This window comes from Nyctereutes procyonoides, unplaced genomic scaffold (genome assembly GCF_905146905.1).
Source record: "Nyctereutes procyonoides isolate TBG_1078 unplaced genomic scaffold, NYPRO_anot_genome, whole genome shotgun sequence".
Lineage (NCBI taxonomy): Eukaryota > Metazoa > Chordata > Mammalia > Carnivora > Canidae > Nyctereutes > Nyctereutes procyonoides.
In genome coordinates, this window is record NW_026575036.1 from 9,799,622 (window position 1) to 9,813,327 (window position 13,706).

General features: G+C 36.7%; 1 protein-coding gene across 1 annotated transcript in view; it reads left to right on the plus strand.

The window, feature by feature from the left end:
* IRAG2 (inositol 1,4,5-triphosphate receptor associated 2) overlaps positions 1-13,706 on the plus strand; it is a 126,493-nt gene that overhangs the window by 84,821 nt on the left and 27,966 nt on the right. The window contains 6 exon segments of the mRNA XM_055318836.1: positions 415-511; positions 2,582-2,729; positions 3,495-3,576; positions 13,083-13,129; positions 13,236-13,300; positions 13,454-13,561. Of these exon segments, the coding sequence (XP_055174811.1) occupies positions 415-511; positions 2,582-2,729; positions 3,495-3,576; positions 13,083-13,129; positions 13,236-13,300; positions 13,454-13,561 (547 nt within the window).

A 13,706-nucleotide genomic window follows, 5' to 3' on the forward strand; every position in this document is an offset into this window, starting at 1 on the left:
TTTTTCTTAGTCACACACATGCATACGATTCTGGTAGACCCTACAATATAGTAATATGTTAAATTACTTAATTGTGGTATCATGAAGAAGTATTGTATAACTAACTAAGCTTCCCTCTCATATATACCTTTCTCCTCAAGGCTTTTGTTTATATGAGAATGTTGACTATTGGTAATTGATAAAATACTGTTAAATTATTGAACTGTGATTTTTATTGAGAATTATACTTTATAGGGTATAGCTTTTGACCAAAATGTTGAAAGCTTTATTACTTGGAATCATTTATTTTCTTCTTGACCTCTCTCACAGGGTTGAGACCAGTGATATTCTTTATACCTTTGGAGATGAGAATAGATAATGAAATGTTATATTACACCCCTTTAGATATCTAATACTATTTAATTTTCTGTTCAGAAGCAGTGTAGCCATAAACAATATAGTGGTCAAGAGGCACGAATACATCAGACACTCCTGACCTTCAAACATACATGCTGGTACACGCCTCTGTTAGGTAAGCATGGAGAATCCCCCCCACCCCTTACATCCATCCTATTGTGCATGGCTTGGGAGTAGGGTTCTTTCGAAAGGGAAAATAATTAATCACAATTATATTTGTACAGGAAAAGTTGTTAAATATTTGGATATTTATCCCTGAATGCAATCAATCAACTTACGTTTGAGCACCTACTGTGTGCAAGGCACCATATTATGTATAACAGAGAATAAATCCTAAAATAGCTCACAGCTTATCAGGGAGATTAGAGTGGACTCAGAGAAGGCTCCACAGAAGAAATGAGAGTTGAACCAGACTTTGAAAGACGGGTTGTATTTGGAAAAACAAAGAGCACGGAAAACGTATTCTTACTGGGGAAGACAAAAATAAAACAGAAAAATGCAAAAATCTCAAGTGTTTGAAGAAGGATCAAAGTCAGACAAGTCATTTTGGAAGCAAGAGGAGTTTGGTTGTGATACAGTAGAATATGTTTGGAACAGGTTGTAGGTGAAATTATGGGCTATAACTCAGTGCCAGGCTAAGGAGAATGAGCTTTGTCTTAGGAAATGCTCAGGGTTGTGACATCTTTCATCACAACCTAGATGTGGTTGAAAGCAAAAGTGAATGGCTGGTTCTGAAACAACAAAAGAAATGGAATGATTATCAAAATAAAGTTAAGGGGCAGCCCAGGTGGCTCAGCGGTTTAGGTTTAGGTTCAGGGTGTGATCCTGGAGACCCGGGATCGAGTCCCATGTCGGGCTCCCTGCATGGGGCCTGCTTCTCCCTCTGCCTGTGTCTCTGCCTCTCTCTCTCTCTCCCTCTCTCTCTCTCTCTGTTTCTCATGAATAAATAAATAAAATCTTTAATAATAAATAAATAAAATCTTTAATAATAAATAAATAAAATAAAAAAGTATCCTTATAAATAAAGTTAAGAAGAAATAAATAACAAGTATACTGATCTACAGATCATTTCAACTGGAGAAGGGCAAACTATTACCACGACTAATGGGAATGGCCATTTTGTATCAAGCAACAGTTGGGTGCTTTATAGCAATGATTTTACTCACACCACACGAGTGATAACACAACCACAACGCTGACAGTGTCTGTGGGTGCCTGCTATATGCCAGGCAGAGTTCTCTGCTCTTAACATCACTATTACCTCATTTAATCCTCACTACATCCCTGCCAGGTAGGTGCTAATGTAATCTCCATTTTAAAAAAAACGAAACAGAGGAACACTGAGTAATTTGCCTAATGTCCTGTGTCACCTCAAATGTAAGTAAGCTGAGGCTCTGAGTGGTTTACTTATTTATTATCCAAAATTACACAACTAGTATGTGGCAGAACCAGGATTTGAACTAGAAATTTCTGATTGATGCCAAAGCCTGTGTTTTTTCTATTAAACTCTGCTGCTTCCTAGACTCAAGATGGTTTCCTCCAGAAAACATCGTCTGTTACCCTATTTCCCTTGTCTTTTCTCAGGTCCCCATCACAATGTCTAACCATTTCTCTTCAGGAGTTGGAAAAGCTGTTTCTGGCAAGTGCCAGGCAGTGAATACTTCAAGCTCTGTAGAGTCTATGGTTTCTGCAGCAACTACTCAGTTTTGCTGTTGTATCACACAAACAGCCATGGGCAGTATTGAATGAATGGGTGTGTCTGTGTCACAGTAAAGCCTTATTGACAAAAACAGGCAGCTGGCTGAATTTTACCCTCTGACTGCAGATTGTTGACCCTTCTAGTTGCTTAGTGGGCAAAGATTTTCTGCCCCCTTTCCACTCTGCTTAAAAAAAAAAAAAAAAGAAGCATTTTCACTTCATATAACTAGGCATCAAGGAGGGGAAGGGTTAATAGAATTGAATTGACCTCTGCTTTTTCAGCAGTGGTCCAATCTCTAAAGAGGAAAAGAATTTATATATTATAAATTATATATATATAATTTATAAGTTTATAAATATATGCTTATAAATATATATATTTGTAAATATAAATAATATTTATATATCTATAGTATTTATGTAAATGTATCTATAAATATAGTTTAAACCAGAAATAAATTTGGTTCTATTCTCTTCTGTTCTGCAGATGCCTTGCATCTAGAGAGTCTCACAGCAATTCCACGGCTGGAATTGACACTCTTCTCAGGTGTAGCCAAACAAATCCAGGTTTCATGTGAAAGCCCCAACTATGGAGAAATAGAGGATGGTGCTTTGGATGTGACTAGAAGACACAAGTAAGTTAAAAGAGCAAATATATTTACCGTATTCTTCATGGGTGGCCTATTCCTATTGCCTAAACTTTTAATCACTTAGACTTTGGTATCCTGAGGCCGTAACATGTTTATTAATGGAATTTTTGTGATAGAACTCCTCTGACTTTCTGAAAATTGAAAATTTTAAAACAAGGGTACCTCTATAGTTTTTTGAAGTGACTTTTCTTGTTCTTTGAATTCCCTAATGTCCATTCTAAGATGTAAAAGACAGATTAGGCTGCCTGAAATGTTTCCCAGGTTTTAGGAATATACTCTGTACATGCTAAGTTAACTCATTCAGATAGGCTTTGATCATATTCTGTTCCTTCTTCCTCAAGGTTAATGAGCCTCTGCAAATCCATGTCCCCACACCTACCCTCTCCCGAAGCTCAAAGCTCGTCCGTACTCACCTTTCTGAGTCCACAGACTGACCTTCCTTAGGAAAAGTTTCAAAGTGTCAGTGGAGTTCATGAACCCTATCCACCTTGGTGAAATTTCCTTTCTGTATCTAGGGTGAGGAAGCAAGGCTTTGAATTGCAAATTCTTTATTTTCATTTTTGGCTAGATTCTCTCTGGTTTCTGTCCTGTCTCTGCTGAAGGTTGGAGCTCTCTTTCCTTATGCCTTACTAAAACCATGAACTTAATTAGAAATTTGGTTAAGCTGAGGCAGGGAAGGGAAATATTTGGTATCTGCTGGAATTCTCAGTCTTTCCACCTGTAGTAAGGAACTTTGTTTTCTATTGCCAGGTCCCCAGGCCCTAAAGTTGGCCCCCACCCAGGAACGGATCCTTTAGGTTGCATCAGGATGAATGATGACCTAAGGATGGAAGTGAGCATTTGACTATATTTTAACTTTATTTTTAGTACTGCTTTAACTATGTCTTCTTCTATGGGTATATATATTTTTAGAAGTATTATGGGCACTCTTATAGAAAGTAATGAATCTTATACCATAAGACATACATAAATGCATGAAAATGTTAACCATTGATGGCATGAAATTAAAATTCAGTCACTTGGGGGCTTTCAGCCCCTTCTGTAGTGTAAGCCCAAGGATATAATGCCGAAAGGAGACTTTGGTGAAGTACACTGAACATTTTGCTTAAGACGCAGGCTGACTTGGGACTTAAAATTCACTAATGACCCCAAGAAGTCTCAGGTATCATTGTCTGTCTAAGAATTGAAATCAAGCCTAGATATTCTTTGATGTGCTGGTACTTTGTAAAAACGCACAAAGAGCAATGCCCAGAGAATACTCATTGCTGCAGTTGGGTGCTAGTGGTACTTCTCTCCCCCAAAAAACAAAGCAAAACAACTAAATAACCTATCATTTAGGCAAATTCCTCAGGTTCTGGAGGTGTGTATGGAGTGCCTCCCTCAGTCTACAGCTTGAGCTCCATAATTTTCTCAAATGGTACAGACAGTTCTGTTTCAGGGTATAACAATCCATCATTCTTCCTTTTTCTTTTAGTGCTTAATTGATATGTAATTTACATATTGAACAGTTTATTCAATTGTATGATTTTAAATAAATTCACAAAATTTCACAACCATCACCAAAATCAATTTTAGAATATTTCGACAATCCTAAAAAGAAACCTCATGCCCATTGACAGTCTATCCCTATTCTCCCTACCCGCAAACCCTCACCCCGAGGTAATCACTAATCCACTTCCTGTCTCTATACATTTGCCTCACCTGGATATCTCATATAAATGGAATAACAATATGTAACCTCTTGTGACTGGCTTCTTTCACTTAGTGCAATGTCCTCAAGTTTCACCCAAGTTGTAGCATGTTATCAGTATTTCATTCCTTTTTATGACTGAATAATATTCCAGTGTATGGATATATCACATTTTGTGTATCCACTCATCAGCTGATTCACTTGGGTTATTTCCATATTTTGGCTTTGTAAATTATGCTACTATGAATGTTAGTGTATAAGTTTTTGTGTACACATATGGGTATTCTTTTGGATACATACCTAGGAGTGGAATTGCTACATCATATGGTAATTCTAACATTTTGAAGACCTGCAAAACAGGTTTCCAAAGCGGCTATCCCATTTTCCATTCCCACGAGTAATGTATGAGGCTTCCAATTTCTCTACATCCTTGTTAACATTTGTCTGTTTTTTAAATTATAGCCATCTTAGCAGGTATGAAGTAGTTTTGATGGTTTGGGTTTGTATTTCCCTAATGACAAATGATATTGAACATCTTTTTGTGCACTTCTTGGCCATTTATACATCTTTTTTGGAGCTATATCAACCCAGATCTTTAATCATTTTAAAATGGGGTTCTTTTTACTACTGAGCTATATGAATTGCTCTCATTATTCCTTTAAAGTGTGTGTATCTGACATTTTTCTGTTCCTTAATACCCATCCTATTGAGTAGCTAAGAAAAGGAAAGAAAAAGGAAATGAATCTATTTTGCTATTACTTAGCAGTTCTTGTAAAGTTTAATAAAGGAAGTTGGACTTGGAAGCTTACAGGATGTTTGGTTACTAGTAATTTCCCTTTTATCTGACACTGATTTCACCAACAAGAGGGAAGATACACATATCAGTTGTGTACCAGGTACTTTGTGGGAAAGCACTTCCATAGGCCATGTTATTAATTTTCTCCACAACTCTGAGTGGTAGGTATTCTTTGCTTTTACAGATGAGACAACTGAAGTTCACAGAGGTTGAATAACTTGTCTAAAATCACTCAGTTGGTGACTAGCAAACCTGGGATTCAAATTCAGATTTGTCTAGTTTCAAAGGATAAGCCTTTCTCACAGCCCCTCATAGAACACTGAATTTAGACCTTTCGATCATAATTACTCATAATTACCTTGAAAGTAGTTTTTTGGCTAAGAAATGTGCCATCCAAAAGGATCTCCTAATCCACCATCATTAGGATATGTGACAGTTTTTTGTCTATTGTCTTGACACCATTAAGAAACAGGAGCTAATAGACCATAATAGAAACTCCTATCAAATGTCCCTGGGCAAATGTACACGTTCCCTGAAGGTTTTCATACTGTCTTCTGTGCCATTTCTTCTAGAGTCCCCAGAAACTAGTCTGTCAGCTGTACTTGGTAGCTGATATCACCACTTCTCACCATTCTCTTTTCAGGTTTCTGTTCCACTGAAGAATCTCTGCAGCCTGTTCACTTCATGATTCACTCTCTCATGCCTGTTTCTTGAATAGACCTTCACTTCCTACCTCTCAAACTCCCCAAACTCATATCTTAAACAAATAGAAAATTCTCCTTAGAAAACAATTATCTAAGCATTCTCATTAATAAGTGCAGGGAATTGGAATGAAATATGAGATAAAAATTATAAAAAACATAATCTGTGTTTACCCCAGTGACCCATAAATTATGGTGTTTTCTTAAGTCTTTGGATTGAACTTTAGGATTTTTGTCACCCTAGAGAGCCTTCATGACAAGCAACTTGATTTAGTTTTCAAGCCCTTTTGTAATCTGGTCACAACCTACCTTTCTATCCTTCCCTGTTGCCTATGTTTATCCCTGAACATCAGTGAAATCAAGTAATATTTATTGTTGGGATATATCACAAAAACCTGCCTGTACACTTCTCTCTGCCCAGAACACATGCACTTCTCCATTTCTCAAATTCTATTTGACTATTGAGGTCTATTTGAAAACCAGCTCTTCCATAAAACCTTTCTTTTGGTAGCAAGAAGTGTTTACAGTCAAGTATCTCCAGTTGTTCCAGACTAGAGGTGGAAATCAGGATAATTAGAAGTTGAGAAATCAGGTTGTTCCCTGTTTCTCCCTCTGCCTAAGTATGGAAAAGTCATGTCTTTCAGCCCTATTTCCTCATTTCTCAACTATCCCACTCAGGAAAAAATGAGTTTGCTCCCTTCTTTTGGACTCCAGCAACTCTAGTCCTCCTTGTTGTCACCTGTACTTTGGCTGCATTATAATTCTTTGTTTTATTCTATTTATTTCTGTAGTAGATCGGAAACTTGGTGGAGAGTACCTTTGGCTGGCTGTTAACTGATGTGCATCTAGCACCCTGCATAAATTTGGTATATGGTTGCTGCCTATTAATACCTGTTGAATGCCTATTTGTTTATTCTTCTAGTCCCTAAAGGGCCTATTTAAAACATCGAAGCTGAGGACTCAATGAAATCATTGAGTCCTTGCCCCTTTATTTTCTGCCTCCTTCTTTGGATTGGTATTCCTGAGAATTTGGGATTTGTTTTTTATTCATCTCCCATATTCACAGAAGCAGCTGCATTCTAGTATCCTTGTCAGAAAGTACAATGGGAGGTAAAAGTGAACATCTGTATTCTTAAAAGGATCTTTTTGAGTGAGCAAAGGACTCTAATAAGATTATCGTCTCAAAAAGAATATCTCATAATAAAATAATTTGGGATCCAGTTTTGGACATTCTTGGGGAAAGCAGAGTTCCTTTATTGACCCAGAAAATTCATTTTTTCCCAGAAAATTCATTTGTTTGGAATATCATAGTGTAGAGAGAAAAGAAGAAGATGAATTATTTTCAGTCCTTTAAAGATTCAGACTGAAATATTTATGGAAGAAATGTTTATGATATCGGGGAATTGCATCAAAATAATGCAGGCGTGGTTTTAGTGGGTGAGAGAATAGATTGGCCACAGGTTGGTAATAGCTAATAGCTGCAGAATAGGTACACAAAGGTGACTTATTCTATTCTGTTACTTTTGTATTTAAAAAATCTTCCAGTAACGACTTCGAATTTTTAGCTACATAGCATTGGCTTTGGAATCAGGCAGGCCTGGATTTAAGGCTGGCTCTGTTACTCATTAGCCTTGTGAACCGGGACAAGCCTAACCTCTCTGAATTTGCCTGTGACCCCCCATGAAAGAGAGATACTACTTTTCAGGGTTCTTTTGATGTTTCAAATACATACATATGTTACATGTATGCATACATATATCTGCAATGGCTCGGTTCTAGCCTAACCAGTCCATTAAAACCAAGTCGGTTGTATTTAGAGAAAAGACAGGTCTTAATTCTGTTTGTCTACTTGCTGCTTAATAGTAAGGTCTTTCTCCTCCATGCGGTCCCTTTTCAACATGTTCAAGAATCTCTAGGGGCATATACCAATATCTCCTAATGTCCTTCAGGTTCCCACCAACTAGGGGGTCCAGGGAAGGTCATGTGACCTCCTGAGAGATTGTGGGGAAAGGAAGCTAGTTTCACCGCTCAAATCTCTGCAGTCCTCTTTGTTTGTTATCCCTACCATCCACAGGCCCTCCATGCTGACCTTGAAGCTCTGTGTCTGATGACTCAGTGACGTTCTCCCTGGCTGGTGGAGAGATGATTCTCCCTTTTTGTCTCAGTACTTCAGAGTGAGGTCCTACTGCGGTGTTAGGTGGACTGCTTGTGATGGGATTTAAAATTACCCTCTCAGCTTCAAGGCACATAGACAATCCAGTGGGCTGGGAGGAATAATGGTCAGTGGTTGCCTCCCACTACTTCAAGTACTGCAGCTTCCTCCAGTAGCTAGGCCTAGCAGTCCATTTAGCCCGACTTCCTCACCTCTTCTGCACTCTTGGCAGTTTCTCTCCAGGACCAAACTGTCTCTCCTTATAGTCTGTCTTCTTTTCCTTAGGCACTGCTCCAACCATGGAGTCTGAACAGCAGCCCAAATGCCAAACTGGACATGTGCTTAGATAGCTGGGCATGTCCCCAGTTACTCCAAGAATTAAGGAGCTTCATGAAAATTCTGACTATGAAAATGATTATTCTAACTACTTCAGTCTTAGATCTGACCCCACCAAGACACTTTAGAATGTATGCAAAGTACATGGTTCCTAGTAAACTCAGAAAATAGCAGCTGTAACTATTACCCAGAATCAGAATGATCAGCAGTATAAAGCTCAGAATATACCTTGTCATGAGCATTATGTAGTGTGTAGACTTGTCAAATCACTATCTTGTACACCTGAAACTAATGTAACATTGTGTGTCAACTACACATCAATTAAAAAAAAAGGCACCTGGGTAGTTCAGTCAGTTGGGCATCTGACTCTTCATCTCAGCTCAGGTCTTGGTCTCAGGATGGTGAATTCAAGCCCCTTGTTGGGCTCCACACTGAGCATGGTGCCTACTTAAAAAGAAAAAAAGCAGCAGAAGATACCTTGTTACAGTCGGGATATGAAGATGAATTTCTCTGTTTTTACTTGGGCTGTTCAAAAAAAAATGTCTTGCCATCCCTTTGAGGTGTTCTTCATGTTATTACGTGTTTTTGTCTGAGAAGTGCTATCACTAGGAGGAGGTGAATTATGAGACAAAGGACAGAATCAGTTTTGAAATATCTCAGAAGATTTTCTGGCCATTGTCTGTTCTGTTCTCTCGGGCTGTGTGTGCTGCGGCATTAATAACCTTGGAGAATAAATAACATTGCCAGTTGCAAAATTGGGACATGTAGAAGTTGACTGATAACTGTACTATAAATGAACCTCAGAGTGGTGGGTGTGTCCTGTAGATCTGAGGGTGTGGTGTCTTTTTAGTTACAAACTTATGAGGAAATTCAGTTTTGTTTAGGTTACAGTAAGCTGTGATTTTTTTGGCATTCAATTTTATATTCTTTCTCTTTTTAGAACATTGAAACTGACGTTGAGTCAAGGGCATTATTTTTAAGTTAGAATGAAATTGGTCTATATAGACTTTTCTGCAGTTTTTTTCTCAGAAAATCCTTGCTTGAGTCACACCAATCCTCTAAAATAGATCCAATAGCAAAAATTACATTGGTAACGTGAATGTAGCTTACTGGAAGGGTTTCTGATCATAAAATGTATAGATAAACATTTCATCTAAAAAAAGAAAAAGATAAAGTAACCCTGGAAAATTATCTATGCCTATTAATTACCCCCATTAATATCTTAAAAGCTATTTCTTATTATTCTTCATATTTTTCTACTTAAATATTGAAAAATACTGGTGTGTTTGTGTGTGCGGTGTGTGTGCGCGTGTGTGCATGGGCATGTGCATGTGCGGCCTGTGTTTGCTGACCCAGCCCATGGGAGAATATGTCTCACTTTTTTCCATGAGTACCTTGCCTACCCCACCCTACAGTAGATGCTTATTGTCAAAAGCCAATGGGCTGGACCACAGATTTTCATGTAAATGTTATTCAGGTTGATATTTGAATGGCTCAGACAGGAAGAACCCTTTTCCTGCCCTGTGCTATCGACATGTGTTAGTCTCATTGACTTGAACCAATCTTCTTCATGTAAGTAGGTCTGTCATCTGAACTCTCTTTTTCTTGCTTTTAGTCAATTTCTTAACTTTCCTTGGTTTTTAAAATATATCCAGCAGGTTATCTTTTCATGACCTGTCCAGGTCTTAATGGTTGTTATGTGGGGGTTAGGCTTTCCTGTGGGTCTGGGATACTGGTTTGAATAGCAGTGACTTTTGATGCTGGAAAAAAAAGAGCGCATTTGTGGAAAATTTTTGATGAGTTATCTCCCACCCCCACGCCATATGCACGGACACCCTGAAGAGTTATATTTCCAATTTCATTAATTATAGTTCTAAATTTGTTTTTTTTTTCTAAATTTGAAAAAAGAAAACTTCTTTTGTCTAGTTATATTTGTAAGAAGGGGGAAAATGCTGTTAGATCAAATGTGAAAACGTAGGATTGACATATGTTGTATATTGGGGTGTCTTCTGATAGTGAGATTTATAAAGACTAATGAATTGGAATATCCAATTGCTTACCTTGCAACTGTTCCAGAACAATATAGTAATGTGTGACTAGTAAATATATGACATTTCTCTAAAATTACAGAATTATTACTTAATCCATAAATATTTTATATTTATCAAAAAGCTTCTCATTAAAATATTTCACATATAAAGTACTAAATAGAAGGGCTTACACAGAGCATTATAGTAAATGAGACTTCATTTTTAATATAATGGAGGTAAACTTTATTTCTGATGTATTTATTATTTTTACTTTGTTTTTTTTAAGTTTGTAGAAATAATGTGTTTCCTTTCCCCCCATATTAGAAGCCAGTTTAATTAAATAGAAAATGACTGCATTCTCTTTTATACCTCTTAAGTTCAGATATGGATATCTGTAACCCTCATAGGTGAAAGAAGTATTTTTCTGACGAAATTAGCTTTTTAGTGCAATATAATTATTATATATGTATTAATGATAGTACAGTAGTGTCATTTCAAGACATATATAATCAAATTTTTATATGTTATGGGGTGTTAAGTGGGCCTGATTGTTAAATTCTTATTAAGGAATAAATCCTTATTGACTTTTATGAAGTATAATACTTGATGAAACTGAAGGAGATTAATATTTTCTGATTTTTATAGCTTCATTTCTTTTTTTTTTCTTTTTTTTTTTAAGAGATTTTATTTATTTACTCATGAGAGAGACATAGGCAGAGGGAAAAGCAGGCTCCCTCTGGGGAACCTGAGGCAGAACTCCATCCTAGGACCCTGGGATCATGCCCTGAGCCAAAGGCAGGTGCTCAACCATTGAGCCACCCAGTCATCCCTATAGCTTTATTTATTACCTATGTATTGGAATATAGTTAAATAAGACTATATTAATTACTAATGCAATCTATTAAATATTTTAATGATAAGGCTATCATCATTTACCTGTAGGTTCTAAAGCACAATTTCTCTTCAAAATGTAATTCAAATATTACCCCACTCTGTTTTGTGCATACTACTTTCCTCTGTGGAATGCTGCCTATAATTTACGATTTATTTTATATATTTGTCTTCCTGACTGGGCCACAAACTCTTCTGGGACAAGGACTATACTTCTGTGAGTCTCCAGCCTCTGTCACTGCGCCTGGGACAAAGTGGGCCTTTGATGAAAGTTGTTGAATTAAATCAGGCTGATGTCATGAGGGGCTTCAAGCACACAGGGTCTGACTCAAAGATATTTAAAGCAGAGAGAAAAAGAAATAGAATAGAGATGGTTTAACATTGATATGTAGGAAGATTAGGTATAAATTCTTGCTTTGCAAGTTTGTGGATTTTTCTAAACATTAGAGTTGAACATTTTAAATGCTTATGTTTAAATCATCTACTAGTGTAAGACAATAATTGGGAAGTCTCACCAACAGCCTGGGTTAGGGTATCTCAGAGACAGTTCTGTTTATGGTGGAGAGGACACTGTAGTTAGTTGAACTGACGTGACACCATATTCAGAATACTCCCGGGAAATTATTCACTGGCTTTACTTTCTTTACCTGAAATAAGCAAATATTTTCTTGCCAAAAGCCACTTCCAATGGTTGTTGGGAGAATTAAATAAGATGATTTATAAAAGGGCTTCTGTACATTTTAAATTCTGTCCTTATATTGCATAACTACATATTCTGCAAACTCTTACTGAACCTATGTTTTTTTTGATGATAGTCAATATTTTCTGGGGTAGATTCTAAATACTGTGTGTGATACACAGCATCCTTCCATTAAAACCTGTTGCTGGTTTGTGACTGTTAATGCGTTCTCTGCTTGATTATAGAATATTGAATGTCTTCATCTTTTCATTGCTTGTGTAGATTTTTGATATGTTCAAATGGTTTCAGTTTTCAATATTAAATTCCTACATAAACCAAATAATAATGAAAATATACTTATTAGAAACATATTATTAAAGGGTAAACCATGTTCCCACTATATTATTTGAGAGTAAGGAACTAATCAGTCCTAATGTCCTAAAGTTCCCCCTAAATTAGGAACTTCTAATCAAGATTAAGAAGTTCTAATAAGACTTACAAACGCTTGCCCTGGCAGGCTAGGACCACAATTCTGTTAAGCTCCTTTTGAGCACCAAATAATTGGTGCTGACGTTGAGATAATCCCTCAGATCTTTGAGAATGGGATTAAGTTTAAAAGGTATTATTTGTCTAGCTAGAAAATTGAAAACCATTTTTAAATCACCAGGTCAAAAGTTTTAGGTTGAATAATATTTCCATAAATAGAAATGTTGTGTTATGCCCACATAAAATGTTCTGTTTAAAGACAACTTGACTTAAGTTCATGAAATAAACTCTATCTGCCCTTTACGTTTAGAATTTGTTTTGCCCAAGAATTTATCAGGTATTCTTTAAATATTGGACTTGTAAATATATTTAAAATTGGATTTTATTTTGCAAGTACAGCTTTGAGAAAGTATGTATATCAATCTGCCCTATCCCATCCATTCCCATATCCTCTTTAAAAGAGCAAAGGTAAATATAGATTCATTTAAAACTGTATGAAAATGTTTGCTTAAAACAACCTCTCTGGAATGGAAAATGTCAAATTGTTGAACTTGTTTTTCCTCTCCCCCCCCCTTAGGATAATGGTGTTGAATGCTTGTATTCTGAGAGTGTGCCACAGTCCAGGTTTGCTTGTTTGTCTGTAAATGTGAATTTGAATGCATATTTGGTTAATTTTTAAGGAATTCTTTGGACCTGACACTCTAAAATATTTCCTCCACTCTTTTGATAGAGAATGTTCTACACTGTCATCTCCTGGACATGCTTCATCCACAGAGAGTGCTGTGACTTCAAGTGGTGAGTGACTTGGAAAAGATATAAAAATAGAGTATTATTATTATAACTACAAGTTTGGTTTCTGTGAACTGTTGAGGTAAGTGCAAATGAAAAGAACATAGGCAAATAATTTTTTGCATAGTGTTCATGCTGTTAGTTTCTTCCTGCTGATAGATTCTGGGTCAGAAATTTTGAATATGGCTTCTGGTGACCTTGACTGTAAATCACTCTGTGAGAAAGAGGAAGATACAAGATCAGCTTCTGCTATGATAGAGATCACAGGTAAGCTATTGAAGTATTCAAATATAGTTTCCATTCCAAAGCAGCAAGCAAACCTGCAAGCTACTGGAGCAACTATCCTCATAGTTAAGTAATATTATTTTATTTTAAAAATTGAAGATACACTCTGGGGAAAAGAAGTCCAAGA